This window comes from Fringilla coelebs (assembly GCF_963513975.1).
Source record: "Fringilla coelebs genome assembly, chromosome: 1".
NCBI classification, from domain to species: domain Eukaryota; kingdom Metazoa; phylum Chordata; class Aves; order Passeriformes; family Fringillidae; genus Fringilla; species Fringilla coelebs.
The window spans coordinates 19539538-19557787 of record NC_140028.1 but is presented as its reverse complement, the minus strand read 5'-3'; the positions used below and the strand labels follow the sequence as shown (position 1 = coordinate 19557787).

Sequence of the window (18250 nt, the reverse complement as noted above, 5' to 3'; positions counted from 1 at the left end):
AGGCACTGGTGGGACATGTAATATTGTTATGGAAGAATAATTACATGGGTAAACCTTTTAGAGACCTTAACAAACACATGTTCTTTAGTTGATAAATCATTCTTCTGCAGGTCACTAGTAGAGGTAGGAAAAGAAACCTGCTTGAGTGACAAAAAGTAGAAAATACACATGTGAAACTTCAGGTTTAGGTCTTAGGTTTTAAGGCCACGTAAAAATGGTTGGGCAGAACATAATCTGCTTTCATTTACGTGTAATACATTCTTAAGTATTAAACACATATTAAATAAAGGGTTTTATTTTCTTGTTAATAGCTCACAAAGTCTCTTCCACCACGGACTATTGGCTATCCATGGACTCTTGTCTACAGTACTGCAAAGCATGGCATGAGCTTGAAGACCTTGTATCGGACAATGATGGGGTTGGACACACCTGTGCTGTTGGTTATCAAAGACAGTGATGGACAGGTAGGAAAATACTTGTGTGGCAGTAGGGGACCCATCAAGAAAAATATTTGAGAAGTATAAAGGAATGGCTGATGCTTCAATCCATCATGGGAGATAAAATTATGTGTATCAAGCAAGTTAAAATGTTGCATATCAAGCAAATTTTCTCCTTAGAAATGTGTTTTACTCTTAAGCAGTCCTCCAACATACTACATGCCTAGGAAAAACTTTAATGATATAAGTTAGCTGTTGTAATGCAAGAGTCTGGTAATATCCAATTAATCAATATAATTTTAATTTTTTTTTTAATGCATTTAAGGCACGAGAAATACAGTCTCTAAAACTTTCCAATGCTGGAAGGTCTCGTTGAGTTGGAAGCCTGTTAGCTGTGTCTGGTGCTTCTTGGTATATTTTGTGGCTGCAACCAACATCTTTCAAGAGCTGTACTGCCTTTGTTACATTATTAACTTGTTTTTTGAGTCTCTGTAGTTGTGCTCTGTTTTCTTTTGACTAGGTTATGAACTTCAGGAAGTGGCTCAAATCTCACCATTTGAATAGCAAACATCCTCTCTTGAATAATGTAGTAACACGTGAACACAGCAGGCAGTATGAAACTTCTTGATCCTTTTTCTGCAACTTCTGTGTTTGTTTGTGGAAGCATGTTACTGCTGTCATGAAAAATTGACAGAACCTCTATAAAGTCTGTAGCATTCAGTTCACTTACCTCTCCTGTTTGGTAGCCACAGTTTTTATTCTCAGGAAGCACGGTCTCATTCAGGGGGTCTGAAAACAGTAGAGGAAGTATATCTTTTCTTATTCGAGTCACAACCTGATTTTTTCATTATTCCTACCCCAGGGGTCCCTTAAAAAGAAAAATCCCTTCTAACTCTCTCTGCTAGTAGTGGATTCTTTCCCAGAAGTTCTTTAAAAATATTTTCTTCATTTACCTTTTGTTCTTGAAGAAAAAAACAATTGAATAGAGTTGGGATGTCTCAGCAGACTCATCAGTCTCATAAATGTACTTTGATGACTTCTCTAATTCACTTATTAGCTTCTCAGGATAAATTAGTAAGATATACCTGCTTCCTAGTACCTAATCTGTCCCAGAAAAAAATGTCCTTTTTCTGGTGGGGCTTTCTTGCCACCACTATGTAGTATTGTCTGTTGCTGAAGGAATTCATGTTACTTTTTGTGTATGAGCATCTTTGCTTGAATGTTCAAAAATGTCATGGTTGCCCTGTGAAAACGTGGAGTTCATTTCAGCCTCATACCTAGGAATATGTATGAAAGCATGCCTTGGAATTCTGGATCAAGTGGTCACTGAACTCCACACAAGTGTGGGGGAAATCTGTGTCTATTCAGTGAGCAGCATATGCAGAAGGAGTGGTTCAGATGAGTTTTACATGCTCAGTGCTTCACCAGTATAATGGGAGTGGTGTTTTCAGTAGCTCTGTCCCGTGTTATTAATGAAAAATGTCTGCATTTGACAGCAGAAAATCAATTTGCACTATTTTTCTGTTCAAAACATATGGAAATTAAGCAGAGAGTCTTTCTCCTCTTCATGCAAGGATCTACAATCATGAAACATAAGACAATGGTAACTAACAATGCTCTTTGATAATTAGTCTGGGTAATTCATTTTATTTGTGAAGCTATTGATTTTTTTGAAAGAGGTTAATTTATTTTTAATGTCTTGTATCTTCCTGGCAGATTGCCCTTTAAAACTGCTTTCCATGACTGAAAAAAACCTCTTAAGTACTTTGTAGGAGAATGTGTCCAGGAATAGTTCACTAGCAGTATGCTAAGATAAATACTGTATATGCCCTCCAAAAATGTGTTTTAGGAGACCAGGTGGTTATTCATACCTTACACTTGAAGATCAGTGCCTGTTTTCTGAGATTCTAGTTCAGAGAGGATCCCAAATGAGATTCAGCCATTTTCTTGACATTGAGCATATCTGCTCAGTCCTCTTTGGTATTAGTTGTTCTGCTCCCTTTGTATCTTCCACCTTTGTGAAAGATGTGGAATTGTCATATCCTTCCTTGGTTGAGGCACTCTTCTTTTAAACTAGAATTTATTTCTTTCCTGGGATGCTTCCCTGGGTCCCCAGATATGTTTCTTTGTTGCCCATGTTTATGAAGACTGCTTTTTTATTGTGTTAATAATAGGTTGAGTAAGGAGCAAGTGTACCTTGTAACTCTTCATAATGTTCTATTAAAGGCTGCTAAGCTTCATGCTACTGAATTTTTTTATTAAAAAACCTTTTCCAATTTTGCTTTCTTTTTCAGATCAATTTATAATTTTATTTAAATGGCTGGCCAAACAAACAAAAGAAAAAAAACAAGCAAAACACTGAACTTTTGCAAACTTTAATTGTGTAAAAGCTGAGCAGTGCCTAGTTGGAATTTGGAATGTAAAGCAACCTAAATTGCCTGCTCTAGTCAAATCCAGGAGATTCCTTAAAAATCCATGAAATCTATAGTTGCATCATTACAATTGTTAGGGATTGTCTGTCTACAGTTTTGTGCTTCTGTTAGAGAGCCATTTAAAAAGGAATTGGCACCTGATTCCTGAACATGAGTCACTAAATAAGTGGTGGTCTAGAAATGGGATTAATGCAGTTAACCATTCCAAAGACTGTCTGTTTTATAAAAAGTCATTCTTCACATTGTATGCCCTGCAGAAGTGTGAGACATGGAACCTAGGACATGGGAATTCTAGTTTTCCACCCTAACAACTAGCCACAAAAATTGGAACGCATAGAAAAATCCTAGGGACATTGCTTCTCAAGAACTAGAGTGACTGTTGAGAAGAAAATTGCACTTTTTCTGTCAAGCCTTATTCTTTTATTGCTGCTTGTAGCAAAGAGGTGATCTTTCAAGAGTCAGCTTGACGTATCTAGAACACAGAGAGATTGTCAAATCCTGATTCCTGAGGGTACTCGAAGCTCAACTGGACAAAACTGAGTCAACCTAATAGCTTCAGAATCAGTCCTCCATTGAGTAGGAAATTATGTGGGAGGCTGTCTGAAATTCTTAATAGCTAAATTTATTCCATAATTGGAAATAAAGCTTCAGAGTCTCTTAAGTAAAATACATTAGGTCTTCTACACGGTTGGAATGGACTAGTTTTGTGTTTTACTGGATGTACAGATAACATCTTTGAGAGGATCCAAGACAAACACTGGACTAAGTGTTGTGTGTAAAGTTTACACCTGTATAGAGGCTGAACTGAGATGATTTAGGTTTGACAAAACTCTGTTTGGTACTTTACCTGAAGGTTAATTCCTCTCAAGGAAATGAAATGTTACATTGTTAATGAAATCTTAAATTTACTTTTTATCTCTTTTATTGATATTTATTTACTAGATGTGGTATCAGCCCTAAGGATATTTATCTGAAGTAAGGCATGTCATAGCTACCTGAATGTAGCTTAGCTACCGGAACCGCTGCAGTTATTCAAAGAATGACTTGAGCCCTTAAAAGAAGTTAGGGTACAGAGACTCAAATAGTTTGAGGACTAAGAAATAATTGCAAGGGTTCCCATTGCTGGAAAATATGCATGTAGTTACTTAAATATAGAATATTAAGTGTTTCACCAGCCAATTTTGTTATATTTATTGATGAAACTAAATTTTAATTCAATATGGATTTTTATTCTAAAACATGCTCTATATAACTGCATACACTAAGTGCAATCTAAGGTCACAAAATCTTTGACAGAGAAAAGTTTACAGCCAGTTTTCTGAAGTCTAGTCTATTGAGCCAGGTGCTTTAAATAACAAAAAGTGTCTCATCTGTCCTGCTTTTTAGAGTTTACTTGTGCAAAGACCATATCTCAGTGCACTCAGAACCATGGTGCAGTGAAATTCATAGAGTGAATTTCAAATTGACATTATTTACAACCTGATTTATCAGTTACTATTATAAGAGATTCTTGGATTCTATGTTGTTTCTCTGAAGTTTTTCTTGCTCTGATGTACTTTTGCTACAGGTTTTTGGTGCACTAGCATCTGAACCATTTAAAGTGAGTGATGGCTTTTATGGCACTGGGGAGACCTTTATGTTCACTTTTTCTCCAGATTTTGAGGTAAGTAGTAATGACTTTGTAGGCTTTTGCTCCCTTCCTCACCACCCCCTCAAGTGCATGATATTAAAATCCTTAAGGAATAAATCTAACTGTAAATCTGAAAAATATTACAAGATGGCCCAAAAAAAGTCATCACACTAGTTTTTTGTGGAATCTTTAAGTGCAGAGTGAATTGGTAGTGTTTGCATGCTGAAGAACACATTCAACCCGACTCTTTAATTGTACTGAAGGTTTTTCTACTGTTTAAATTCTTCTAGGTGTATGTCTGAAAATTTATAAACTGCATCCTTTTTAGGGGCATATCATCTAATCTAAGCATATTTCCTTAGCATTTTTCATTGTGTAGGAGTTTTGGTGCTCAAAAACGACCTGTTTTGGAATGGTCTTATTTTAATTAGCATAAAATATCAGAGAATTTTTATCTTCAGCTATCTGTTTCCTGAATTTTCTGTGTCAACTTCATTAAACTGGCCTCTACTCACCCATAGTCTGTCTTTACTGATGGTTGGTTTCCTTTCTGCCAAAATGAAAAGTTCATATATTTTTACTTGCTAGTCTGTTTTTGTGGGTTTTTTTCCCCTTAGGTTTTTAAATGGACAGGAGACAACATGTTCTTCATTAAAGGAGACATGGACTCTCTTGCTTTTGGTGGAGGCGGGTAAGTTACAGTTAGAATCTGTTAAAAATATTTGTCTAAACACCTTTGAAAAGAAAAATTGGAATTCAGTAAATTTCTGTTTGGTAGCTCAGGACTCAACAGTTACCAGCCAAGAAACTTTAGTATGTCAGGTGTTTAGCTTCCAATGCTGACAAAGATTTGTCTTCCCCATAGTGTGGCATAAAGTTTCAGCCCTGCAAGGTTATGATGCCTTCCATGCTTGACTTGCATGTGTGTCTTCCTGTATTCAGAATGGGCACAAGATATGATTGTGGAAGGATGTAAATGTGAAAATTATGTGTCACTAGAAGAGGCCTGAATTGAATCTGAGCCACCCCAAAACATGTCAGGGTCTCCAGAAATCATGCATTGTCATGTCCTGGCTTTTTTCTGCCCATGCAGGTGCATATGCTTCTAGAATGCTTTCCTTATTTGTTGCTAGCATTCTCTTTAGATATAAAAGTGCTATTATGCCATCTCTTTAATAAAAATGGAAGAGGCTGAAAACCAAGGAATTCTAGTTAGCTTATTTCAGAATATCTGCAAAAGGGATATTCCCAAATTAATAATAAATAGTAAAAATAAATAAAATCCTTGTAGCATAAATTTATGAACAGCCATGAGGTACTTGTGTTAAAAACTAATCCTTTAATTCCTTCTCATTTCTAAATTTTGAGTGCAAAATGCATCAATGGATTAAATGCTTTTTCTCTCAGTCTTTTGCTATAATACACTGTCTGTCTTGCAGAGGAGAGTTTGCTCTTTGGCTTGATGGTGATCTCTACCATGGAAGAAGTCATTCGTGTAAAACATTTGGGAATCACACACTTTCTAAGCGAGAAGACTTCACTATTCAAGACATAGAAATATGGGCTTTTGAATAAGTATTTCACTATTCCTACAGGTTATTGTCCCAAACCTGACATGAATCAGTGCAGCTTAAAAATCCCTAGGAGCAATATAATGTATTTTTCTTACCTGTTTTGGTTTTTTTTCTAATTTTCCAGTGTGGCCATTAGTTATTATTTTTAAATAGCAGATGTTTTTTCATGCTCTTGCATCTGTAATATACTATCATACTTTTTCTAAGCTATAGACTCTTGTACAAAATATTGACCTTGTGGACTAAAAATTAACATTAGTTACTTTGAGCCTTGTGGCCTGCAAAATTTTCTTATCCATATTACGGATGTCTCCCAGGTTTCCCACACACACCTTTCCTGCAATCCTGCTAGGGGGCTGCTTCATTGAATATAGCTTATTATTTTTGTATTCAAATTATGTCTATGAATGAAGTTGCCCTCTGTGAACCTCTAAGAAAGCTGCGTGTGGGTATTTGGCAGCAGCACTGCAGAGATTGGTCCAGACCAATGATGGGTTATTCAAGTGGTGCCACAAATGGATGAGAAGCTGAGCATTCCTTCTAAATGCATCCCAGTACACATGTGGTGAAGTTAGAAGAGATCCAAAGTCAACAGTGCCACTTGTCTTGTTTCTTGTTCATGTGTAGAAAAAAGTCAGTTAATATGTGTTGTAGCTGCATGCTGATTGTATTTAAAGAGTGTTTTGCACATGCTGTTAATGATCCACAGGTTTGGGACAAATACTGACAATATTGAGCTAAGTGGCAAAGACTTACAAAATAGCAGAAGAATGTAAGAATATGATAGTTCCAAAAAACTAAAAGGCTAAAGCAAGCAAAACTCAGTGAACAATTTGTAGCTATAGTAGGGCATTAAAAGTACAGAAACAGATGCATCTTTCTTCAACATAAAGTGTCAGATATATACTGTTATACTGTTGTAGCCGTGTAGCACATCAGCTCCAAGAATATAGCTTATTCCTGTCCAAAGAAGAAAAAACTTGTGATGTTTTTGAGTGGGTCTATGTTGTAAATTTACAATTAGCACCAGCTCTGATTAAAATGACATCATGTATCATAGGTAGACAATATTGTAATTCAGTAGACTTGTGGAATATGCAAATTACTGTCATGTGACCTCAAAAAATAAATGACAGGCTAGAATACAGTTCCAGTAGCTCTTGTCCACTTTTGTAGAAAACTTGATAAGCCATTGTGGCAATAACAGCTCAACAAAACTGTTTGTTTCAAAGCTTTTATTCTATGTTCTGCAAAAAAAAAAACCAAACAAAAAAGAACAAAAAAATTGCTGTTAAGTGTGACAGTGACTGACTTTGTGCTGAAATTTCAGCTATTTCAGACAGACATTGTATATTATCTTGTAAATTAATGTTTAAAGTAGTTTTGTTATTATAGAAAAGTGTTGATTGACGGGTTGCTTATAGCACTTTAAATTATTCTAGAAATGGAATAAAAGCCAAATGGGTTGGCTTACGTAGATGTAGTTGTATATTTCAAAATATTTACATTTCTGGAAAGTTAAAAAAAAAAACTTATTTGAAGACAGCTTACTGCTATGGTAACGAGAAAGGGCAGATGTTTCATCTATAATATGCTAATGCTCAATATGAATAGAAAAACAGGGCTTTGTTTCCTGTCTCTATGTATATCTCTTTATCCTTCTTAGAACTTAGTACAATGTGTAGAGTAAATGTTTACAAAATAAGGAACTGTAAATAAATTGAAATGGCTTTTCTCCCCTTTGGTCTTCCACAGCAGTATTATTGTCTTTGTGGAGTTACAACTGATTATTACAACAAAAAAAAAATCCTGTAATGGATTTCAAGTACTATAAGCTCACAGTGATGTATAGCAAATAAATCTAAATATATGTAAAAATAAACTTGAGTTGGAGTTTATTTAGAAGGTTGAGTTTATGTAGAAGCACAAAGGCTGTTTTTTGCTCTTCATTTAACAACTGAATGTATAGGATGCATTTTCTCATGTTTTCTGGCATTTCTGGGGCTTTTTAAAGCCCCATGGAAAGCAATGGGAATGAAATACATTGTCTTCAACCATTTTGAAGAAGGAGAAAGAAAAAGAAAAGTCCCAGATCGTCCTTGCTGACAAAACCATTAATTCAACTGTATCATCTCTATCCTAAGCTCACATTGCAAATAAAGCATATTTTAGTTTTTTAGAGGATGGTGTGAAGAATTTTGTAAATTATTATACTTTGAATAATTAAATGAACGCACGCAAAAATCTTCAGTAGTTGAATGTTGCCAAGTGTTAGACCAGTCTTGGAAAAGCAAATGGGAAGTAAAAAAGTGAAAATTAATGCTTACTAGTGTTTAGTAAGCAGTAGATTCACAATCATGCTTGTAAAATACTAAATTAGTTAAGAAATAGAAGCGTAAGTGACTGTGGCAATGCTTGGTGAGGCAACTGACTGTGTAAGGGATCTATTGAAAGTAGTGCATATCTATTTAGGCAAGACCATGAATTTTATTATCAGAGGTGCAGTTAATTTCTGTATGACACACATAAAAGCACAGTCCCTTCTGCCTTCAGTTCATTATCCTTTTTTTACAGTAGAATTCCTTTACATCTTTCCTGGAAAGGTTTATTTCTGTGGTTGTAAAGCATTGAAAATTTGACATTCCCTGAAGGCTTATGAGACCCATGATCTGGAGTTGGCTGCCAGAAGAGTGTTTCTCAGCATCCAGTACTTAGATGGATTCACTGAGTAACTCGATGTTTTATTTGGGTAGCTGGGATCCAAACATGGGATTCTTAAATTAACACCTTTTGGCTCCAAATCCTGTCTGTGTTCGTTACTGCTTTTGTGTCATCTGCAGAAAGGTCATAATTTATGTCATAGGTCTTGTGCTTGCATCTTCCTGCTCACCTGTTTATATTGCATTAGAGTTATTTTTTGTACGGGAATTAGAATGTCTGCATAAAATTTGCTCTTGGAAGATGAGTAAGAACATTGACTATTCCTTTGACTTCAAATAAAGATAATCTTGTATTCTTCATTCAGTATTTGAATTTTAAATCTCACTGATATGTTCTCCCTTCATAAAAAAGCAGATGTTATCAGGGTATTTTACTGTTGGCATTGCCATTTAGAGCTCAATTAAGGGAGCAAAACTTCTCTTTCTCCTCTTAAAGAGTATGTGCTACTGCAAAGATGGAGAGCTACCCTGTGCTTCTGGAGCACAGAGAGGAATTGTCCAGCTGAGGGAATGGTGTACACTTGGTGTAGTATGTGCAAGCCAGTCCTGCTGGCTGTCTCACTGCAGAAGTGCCAGTGCCAACTCTGCTTTCTGCTGTCCTGCTTACCTTACAAGCTGTGCATCTTAGTTTGTTTTCTCTTGTGATAATTACACTGCTAATAGTACACGTGCTGTTGAATGCTGAACTGCTTCGTGCCCTGAGGTCTCAGCAGTGGCTTTAGTTGAGATGTTGGGGCAGGGCAGTGTGTACATAGCAGCTGAAATGGCTGTGGGAGGAGGGCCTGCCAGTATCTGTTCTGTGATGAGTGATGATTGAACATATCACCATGAATAGTATGCTCTTCACTACAGCTCATTTTATTTCAAGAGCCTTCCCCTGATCTAAAAATGAGCTGTGTTACTGAACCTTGCTTGTACAGAAATATTTGTAAAGAAGGAATTATTGCTGTGAAGGAGGGAGCTGATTCCTACTGGGTGCAGTACGTGTCCAATGAACCTTCCAGTCACTTCAAGCCACTGTGGTAAGAGTTGGAAAAATACAAAGGTGTAAAAGTCAAATTTATTTCTTCTGATACAAGTTTCATGCTGTCACCTAGACTTTGCATTAGAATATGAAAAATGTATCTAAGTTGCTACAGAAGAAGATAGAATTTTTTCACTACCAAGGATGTGCAAAAACAGCACTAGTTTCAGACAGGAGAGTGCAGGAGCTCTGTTTCAAGTAAAACATTTTGGGAGTGAATAAAGTATTTAAGAAAAGAATGTGCAACTATAAGCTGAGAGTTGCTCATCAAATATTAAAAGTTTTATTTTCAAAGCAAGTCAGAATGAGAAAAGCAGGTCTTAAATAAAAATTTAGAGTGCTTTAATCAAGCAGGTTTTGACCCTTATCATCTCTGCTTAGAATATTTAAATTTGGCAGAGGTTGTGCTAGTTGCACAGGAATGTAACACAGTATAGTAGGAGAGTTAGGGTGGGTAATTCAGGGAACACTTTTAGTTTTGATTTTTAGTGAGATCAGATTTATTATCTCCCACACCATGGATAAATTTGTCACACAACTTAATGGAAAAAATGCTATAAAGCATATAACCTACATGAAATGCTTCCAAACACCATTGCTTATATCAACATTTAATATTTCTTTTTGACAAAAATAATAAATTCTTTTCAGAAATTTTGTATGATACTGCCTACTCAAAGCAAAATATTATGTCACATGGTTTTATCATCTGATTGGAAATAAAATAGTTGAGGGGAAGAATAGGAAAAAGGTGGGGGTTTGGCTTATTTTGCATAGGGATGACTGAATAGGAGGCTCAAGTTACCTGCAGTGAGTTACCAGTCTGTGAGTTTAATTCACTTAACACTTTCATGCCTTTAGTGTGTATTTTTTGAACAGGTGTTTTGTATAAGGTCTGTTGCCATGTATTCTGAAATCTTTTTCTTGTACTTTGGACAGAGAAAGCTTCAGAGGAAATATTTTAACAGCCTATGAAAAGGAGAATATATCCGTGCTTATATTTTGAAGCAACTTACTGACATCTTACTTCACTGAATATGCACACGTTTGTTTCCTAGTGTGTGGGAGAATAACCCAAGAAATAATTAAGGAGTTCATGTATTCCTTTGACAACAAAATTTTATCAAGACAATTTAGACAGCTATAAAAGGTCATTATATAAAGATGTAAAGAATAAGGTAAGACTATGCAGGTAAAAATTATTATATGTAAGTATTGCACTAAGACATCAGTTTTGTAGGTCAGCTTGAGTAGTCTAAGAGATCTCAAGAAAATATTAAATAAGCTCCATGGATTCCATCTTACAATTTTTTCTTCTGTAGTTACATAATATAACTATGCCTGGGTGTTAATGATTTGCATAGATTTAGAATAGATGTAGTAGTCAGTTCTTGTATCATTAAGTTATAAAATATTTGGTTTATTTATACAGCAAAGCTCCAAACTGGAGTACCTGTACTCATAGTAAGACAGCAATATTTGTTTATCAGAGACAAGATGTTAAGACACCTCTACTTCTGTAAGAACATATTTGTTCTTTCAGTTTGAAAGAATATTAAGGGGGGAAAAAACTACTTTTTTTTCATTACTTGCCCAGGCATCTGCTCTGAAACAAATGCTTTTCCTGTGAAGCACACACATTTTACCAGGATAGCTACTTTTACAGTGGTAGAGAAAGTGTTCTCTCTAATCCATCAAGTAGCAGAGACCTTATAGAGATCTCAGATTTGTGAATAATACAATTTTAAGTCCTAAAAGTATTAGTTCATTAGCACTTAGTCCTCTCTAGCATCACCTGAACTGAAATACATTATTTTAGTGACATTGGAATGGCAAATACTGTAAAATTGGGTCAGTATTTCTGTGTAATGTGGAACAACATTTTCCTCAAAGTTATGAATGCTGTTTCTCTCTTTTTTCACAGAAGTACATTTCAATGGAAGTTGATGATGTTAGTCACTTTTTGCTGTATATAAAAGTACAAGTGCCTGGCTAGTTTTTATATGTTACATATTATTTTTTCTCTGTATTTATAAGAACAGTATCGGCATAGATAATCAGATAAGACATTGCACAGCATTACACAGAAGGTATTTTTTGTAGCTGTCTAATCAAAACATTTTTATTCATTACATTCCAACCTCCATAAGTTTAAATATTAAACAATCAAAAAATTAGTTATATAAATACAATAAATATATAAAATCTCATTTATAAAAAGATTTTTTTTGTGATATGTAAGAGAAAGCTGTGTCAACAGTTGTATCAACAAGAGAGTACTGCAGTAATAGTTACATATTGTGCTTGTAAAGAAAACAAATGTATCTTTGATTCTGTATTAAAATAAGGTAATTTTATTTGTATTTAAATCAATTACTTAGAAAGTGCATGCACAAGAGCATTTTTCAGATCAAAACCTTTGTCTGAGTTTATTTTGTCATTCAGCTTCTGATCTGGCATGTTTCATATTCCTGTAGCTATTTATATTGGACTTTTATCATCAGCTGCTTATATTCCATATAGCTTTTTCTCCTTATTTTTTATGTAGTAATTAACTTAATTGTCCTGAAAGCACTTCTGGTACAAAACGAAGTCCATTTGGGTGTTTAGGTTCTCATGCACTAATTATAAAATACATATTTCAAAAAGTACACTTTTCTATATGGTGAACAGGGGAATCTTATGTTCAAAATGTGCAAATGCTAATGGCAAGGGAGAAGAGGAGAAAAGTTTTCCAAAAGTTGTTCTGGTTCTAGCCTAACTTATTTTAATAAAGTAATGATGACATTATCATCTCTTCCTTGCCATAACATTTCTCCTTCAAAGTCCACCAGCCCGTGTTTCCTGGCTCTCATCAGAATCCCAACAACCTTGTCTGAAATACGAACATATCTGTCGAAGAGTTCCCCAAAGGTGACTTGGATCTTGCCGTCGGGCCGTGGCTTGGCCATGGACTCAATGATGAAGCACATGTCCCTGATCTCCCGGTGGATGTGCGCCTCGGCTCGCTTGGCTCTCTCGGCAGTTTTGGTTCCTTCCTTGGGGCGGCCGTACCCTTCGTCTCCTTTGTGCAGGCGTGTGGACATGGCCAGCTCGTGGTCAAACTCCTCGCTGAAGGGGTTCAGCTTCTGCGTGGCGATGTGCTGGTCAGCCCATTCCTGCCACCTGTCCTTGAGGCTGTGCACGGCGCTGCTTTTCCTGCGCGCCTTGCTCCGCGCCTCCTCGCTCAGCCGGCTGGCGCTGAAAGACACAGAAACACACCTGAGCTTTGCATCTCCTGCTTTGCTGACGCAGTTCTGCTGTTTATTGGTCTCTGCTGTAACTGAGTTCTGTGTTTTAGGGGCGAGCTGGAATCCACCAGGTGGCACGAGTTCACCACTTCTAAATTACTTCTCTGGGGGCTGTTCATCCCATTCAGTTTGCACACAAAGGCAAGTTCCATGACCACAGCTTTATCCTGTTTGCACTACCACCTTCCAGCCCTGATCTGAGCCTGGTTTCACAAACTTTGTCCCAGAATGACTTAATTCTGTAAGGGAACAAAACCGTACATTGCTGGTCGCCTGCACTTTCTGTATGTTTGGTCAGTCATGCAGTTCCCCATTCCTGCCTGCTTGGCCAAGCCTGAAGTGTGCCTCCCCCGAGGTTAGAGATGCTGATTGCTATAGGTGTATGACCTGGCTGAAAACTAGAGGGCAGTGCCTAGAAAAATCTGTCCTTTGTAATAGATGTCAATGATTATAGCAACAGCAAAAACCTAATTGCGTGCAGTAGCTCTGTCTATGCTTCTGTATTTGGAGTATGGTTCTGACCAAATATTGGAGTTCAAAATTCACATTCCTATGAGTGTCAAGGACAAAGGATAAGAAAAGACCTTCAGAGATTTTTTTTTTCTTTTTTACTTTGTGTAATAGTTCTGGATGACTCCAAGCAGACACACTATCCTCTTGTGGCCAATTTCACGTGTTGTGGGGGAGCTATAGATAGTCTGAGCTAGTCATTGTGCTGTCCACGTTCTGTCAATGTATATGTACTGAAATCTGCTGGGACTGTGCTGTGCTGTGACTGTGCCAAAGTAATTTGTTTTCTAATATTTTTACTCCCCAAAAGGCTGCTCTGCAACCTCCCCAGTAGCGTCAGCTGAATATTAACACCAGAAAATCAAAATGCACTTAGCAAACAGCACACAGGGCTGCAAAGTTGCAGAAAAATCTGTTCCCCCGCTGTTTGGACATTCCTTTGTTTTCTACTAAGCTGGTTGAAATAGAGAATAGGAGTCATAGACATATCCCTAGTTCAGATTGGTGCACCAGAAAGATGTCAGTATTGGACAAGGCTATGCTAGGGTAAGAATTGCAAACACCAAGTGCCAGGGATAGAAAAAAAACTAGGAGAGCTGCACTACCTAATTAGCTGTGGAGTTGCCCTAAGATTGGCTTAGCTGTATTGAAGAACTGTATTTAAAAAGCTCGAAAATACTATTCCCTATCAATTTGGTGAAATACCATCAGAAGAATCTAGCACACTGAGTTGCCAAGTGCACCTTTCTGGTGTGACTACAGAGCATACTGAGATTAGGCAGCATGTCTGTACGTGTAATTTTGTGTAAATTACACTAACAGGTAGGTGTTGGCAGGAAAGCATTAAAATATACTAGTAGGGTAAATCTAGAAAATTTGGTTTTCCAGCAATAAACCAAATGCTGCTCTATATAAGCTATTGTCATGAAGAGAAAGGGAGAGCTGTGATTCTTTGTCCCTTCACCTGAATTGTGCCTTCATTGTCAGAGGAACTGTGGGCACAGGATTTCACTATGCAAAGGATTTTGTCTCCTGAATCCTATGGTTGTCTCCAAAGTCACAGAAACCCTGTGCCAGCACAGTCTGAACTCCAGCTGAAGATCAGATTGCTTCCCTAGCTTTCCATGTGGAAGCTATCAGTTAAGGCAGGGGAAAAAAGATCCTAAGGGAATCAAAATTGCCTTGAAGAAGTGATGCCGTCAGTCTCAGTGGAGTTTATGAGTAGATATCATCATGGAGGGCTTATTCCTCAGCCACAGCCACCTGCTTCCCCTTCTCTCCAGGGACTATGACCGCTGAGAAAGTTCTACATGTTCAGTTCCCCAGGTTTGGTGGAGACAAGAACAGGATTGAGACATCAGGAGGCTGTGCAGTCTTTGTTACTTACTTTAATTTAATGGTCTAGAATGTATTCCCTCCTTTTTCTACTGAAACTAATTTTCCTTTCTAGCAGATAATTATTGCATTCCTCATCCAAATCATCTTCTCAGTGGTTGAGAAAGCCATCTTATCTTTTTGCTTTTATCGTGCCTCATGTGGGCTTGAAAAAACCTACCTTTTTTAATGCAGCTTGTAATTTAGACATTTCTAGTCGATGAAGTGCTATTTTTGCCGTTGTTTAGCTTAATGGCCGGTTTAAAATGTGAATTGTGTACACATAGAAGCATTTTTTCATCTTTCTACTGCACCTACACAAAGGATTGTGCGCCCAAAGTGAAGGTTTTGAACTTCTACCCACTCTAAGAAGTGCTTTACATGCAACAATCAAGTACCTTAACCTGTTAACCAGGATGACTATCCTAAATGCATTCTGACCTTCTAGGCAAATAATGTCCATGTTGCATATTTGCCCTGTTTCTGTCTGTAGGGGAAAGGTATGAAACCCATTTTAATGTTTTGAGTTTCATATCCCTTCTGTTGCATCCTTTTTGCTTCTAAGCATGAACAGAAGAGTTCAGAAGAGTTCTTATGCCAGTAGGAGTCAACAAGCCTTCTACTAAGGAAGCAACCTTATTCTAGTATGCAGTGAAGCTGGAAATAATGAAGGTGCTGATGTGAGGAAAACAAAATACTTGTATTGATGCTTTTTTCCTGGAATGTGGAGAGGAAAATAGGAGATATGGTTTAACAACTGTGTACTTATGGCCTTTTTGAAGAAGCTTAAACCACACTGAAATGTTCATAAAAGTAGCAGGCTGAAATATTATATTCTTAGGCTGTAAAATAAATTTTAAAAAATGAATAGTTAAAAAAGTTCAGTCCTGATAGCAGCACTGTAAGTGTAGAAAATTAGTTCTGTGTTTAATTTCAGTGGAGGAAAGAGCTGTAAGTAACATAGAGGGTGTTATTTCAATAATTTGGACCACAGTAAATATGGCTAATCAATCTCTTTTCATGGTAGCAGCAGTAAAATTAGCCATACAAGGAAAATATAAGAAAAGTTAAACAGAAGGTAGATGGTTGGTCTGTTTCTACTATAACATTTGAAACTGAGAAAATTTGTTTTAGTTGAAGTTGTTTACAGATAAGTGCTGCAAATGTATCTTTTTTCCACTGTATATTTGGAATCTTTGTTTTGAGGTCATAACTTCTGTGAAAGGGTGGTGCCCACAGACCTTGCCAAAAGCAGGTACCAAAAACTTTCAAGCCCTAGGTTACTGGGGAGTTTTTTTCACTTGCGCTGTTAACCATTTTCTTCTTACAGGAGCTGACTGCTCAGCTGTACAGCAAAGCATCATTCTAATTCCATTTGAATAGTTAAAATAGCTCTGGGGGTGTGTGTTCAGATAGCTGTGCTTAAAGGTACTGGATGGTTGAAATCCATAACTCTGTTAGTCACAGCCTAATGGTCACGATAATGGTCATCAGTAGTGAGGTGTAAAACCGAAATAGTGACGATGACACAGCCTGCACAGGGATCACAAAGTCTGTTTTGGCACTTTCATCAGTTTTTCATTGTCGGTGCTGTCCCAGTTTTTAATTTCTGAAAATGTCATTGGGTTATGGTATGAACTTGGGGGTCGTAGCATAATTTTCCTTTCTTTGAATTGATGAATTCCAAATTTACAGAAAGCTTCCAAAGAGAAGCGGTGAAGTCAACTTTTGGTAAGAAATACGTGGAAGTAATTCCTGCAACATTAATTTGGGACATTCTCTTCAAATTGCTCCTGAGAATATTTACAATTTATACTAAGCAAAATAATGAATAGGCATTTGGAAATGCTATTTGTCAAATATATTGATTTAGGCAACATTTTCTCAAATAAATAAGTAGATAAAGTCTCTCAATGAGGTAAAAGTTGTGATTCTGAAATATGGACTGAAGTACTAAGAAATAAGTAGTTATTTTGATGAACTGGTAAATCCAGTTTGAAAATTAAGTATAATTAACATGTCCCAGATATACCTTCCTAACTTTTTGTATTAGGTACATAGTCCAATGTTGTTGAGTAGCTACTTAAGTGTGGAGGGATAAGTGAAAGGTCTTCCGAATTTTGATTAATTTCTTCTAAATCAAGAATAATAGTTTATCTTTGACCACTTCCTACAAACCACCCCTGCCAAAACACCAATTTCCTGATGGAAAGCTGTGCCCCTCTGCCATTTGTGTTGATGTACTGAAGATGCTTTACTTACAGAGATGGGACAGGCCGTTTAATCCTCACAGCTGTCACCTCCCGGTCACTGTCCTCCTGCTCGAGCTTGTCCTCTGCTTCCCCATAGCCACTGTCCTGGGCATCCAGGCTGTCATCACGGCACTTCAGCAGCAGCTCTCCCTTGGCCCCATCCTTGTCCTCGTCTTCCATCTTCTCCCAGCCCTTGGTCAGCTCTGATACCACATTTGAACACTTCCTCCTTATGGTTGAAGGTAATTTGTTGCTAAGAATTTTGTCAATAGCGCTTGATTCTTCTTTGAGTTTGGTCATCTCGGAGCTGCTGTTGTTGTTCTCGTATCTTTCACTGAGGAGGCTGACGTCGCCTCCTCGTTCATAGGCTTTGCTGACAACTGTTTTGGTCACCTCTTTGCTTTTAATGCTGAACATTTTGAGGTCTTCATCTGATTCCCTTGGAGTTTTTTCAGCATCTCTTATTGCCACCGAATCCTTTGCCAAGGATTTTTCATCATCTTTTTCTTGGTCCCTCTTGACGGACGGAATTTGCCATTTTTCAAAGGAACTTTCTTGTACGGGCTGAGCTGAGGAGCTTTCTGCACAGGGGACCCATCCAGAGGGCTCTTGCTCTTGCTTTACGTGGTGGTCAGATGCCCACTGCTGCCAGCCTCGTGCCAAGCTGAAGACCTGGCTGGCCATGCGGATCTTGTGGACAGCCCTTCTCACAGGAGCAGCGCTCGGCTTTTCTTCGGGAGCCATGCTGCTGTCTGCTGCCATCCTGGCTTCTCCCCTCCTTCTGCTCAGCACCTCCTGAATGGGCTTCCTGAAGTGAATAATGCCCTCTGAAGAGGGCCACACAGATTTAAATAGAAGCAGGAGCAGTTGATGCCTGTGGAAAATATGTGACATGCTTCTCACAAAGATAGAGTATCCTCACTGTTGCAGAAGTCTTTTTTTAAAATGCAGGGTTACATTTCATCACAGCAGATAAATGATGCATGATGTAAACTGTGTGACACAAA

The 18250-nt window shown here is 37.5% G+C and overlaps 2 protein-coding genes across 9 annotated transcripts in view; one reads left to right on the top strand and one right to left on the bottom strand.

Moving 5' to 3' along the window:
- Positions 1 to 8862, top strand: part of OXR1 (oxidation resistance 1) — a gene marked incomplete at its 5' end in the record, with an annotated part of 262257 nt that extends 253395 nt beyond the window's left edge. For all 8 annotated transcript variants that reach the window (XM_084201108.1, XM_084201111.1, XM_084201109.1 and 5 more), the window contains 4 exons: positions 312 to 464; positions 4437 to 4532; positions 5117 to 5190; positions 5939 to 8862. In XM_084201108.1, the coding sequence (XP_084057234.1) occupies positions 312 to 464; positions 4437 to 4532; positions 5117 to 5190; positions 5939 to 6074 (459 nt within the window). In that variant the 3' untranslated portion in view covers positions 6075 to 8862. The remainder of the gene's footprint in view (positions 1 to 311; positions 465 to 4436; positions 4533 to 5116; positions 5191 to 5938) is intronic.
- A 3192-nt stretch (positions 8863 to 12054) lies between these two features.
- ABRA (actin binding Rho activating protein) lies at positions 12055 to 18005 on the bottom strand (the record flags this gene model as incomplete). The annotated part of the gene is made up of 2 exons (XM_084212536.1): positions 12055 to 13057; positions 17254 to 18005. 2 exons carry the CDS (start codon positions 18003 to 18005, stop codon positions 12580 to 12582), a joined length of 1230 nt encoding a protein of 409 aa, XP_084068662.1. The 3' UTR covers positions 12055 to 12579.
- Between the last annotated feature and the right edge of the window lie 245 nt (positions 18006 to 18250).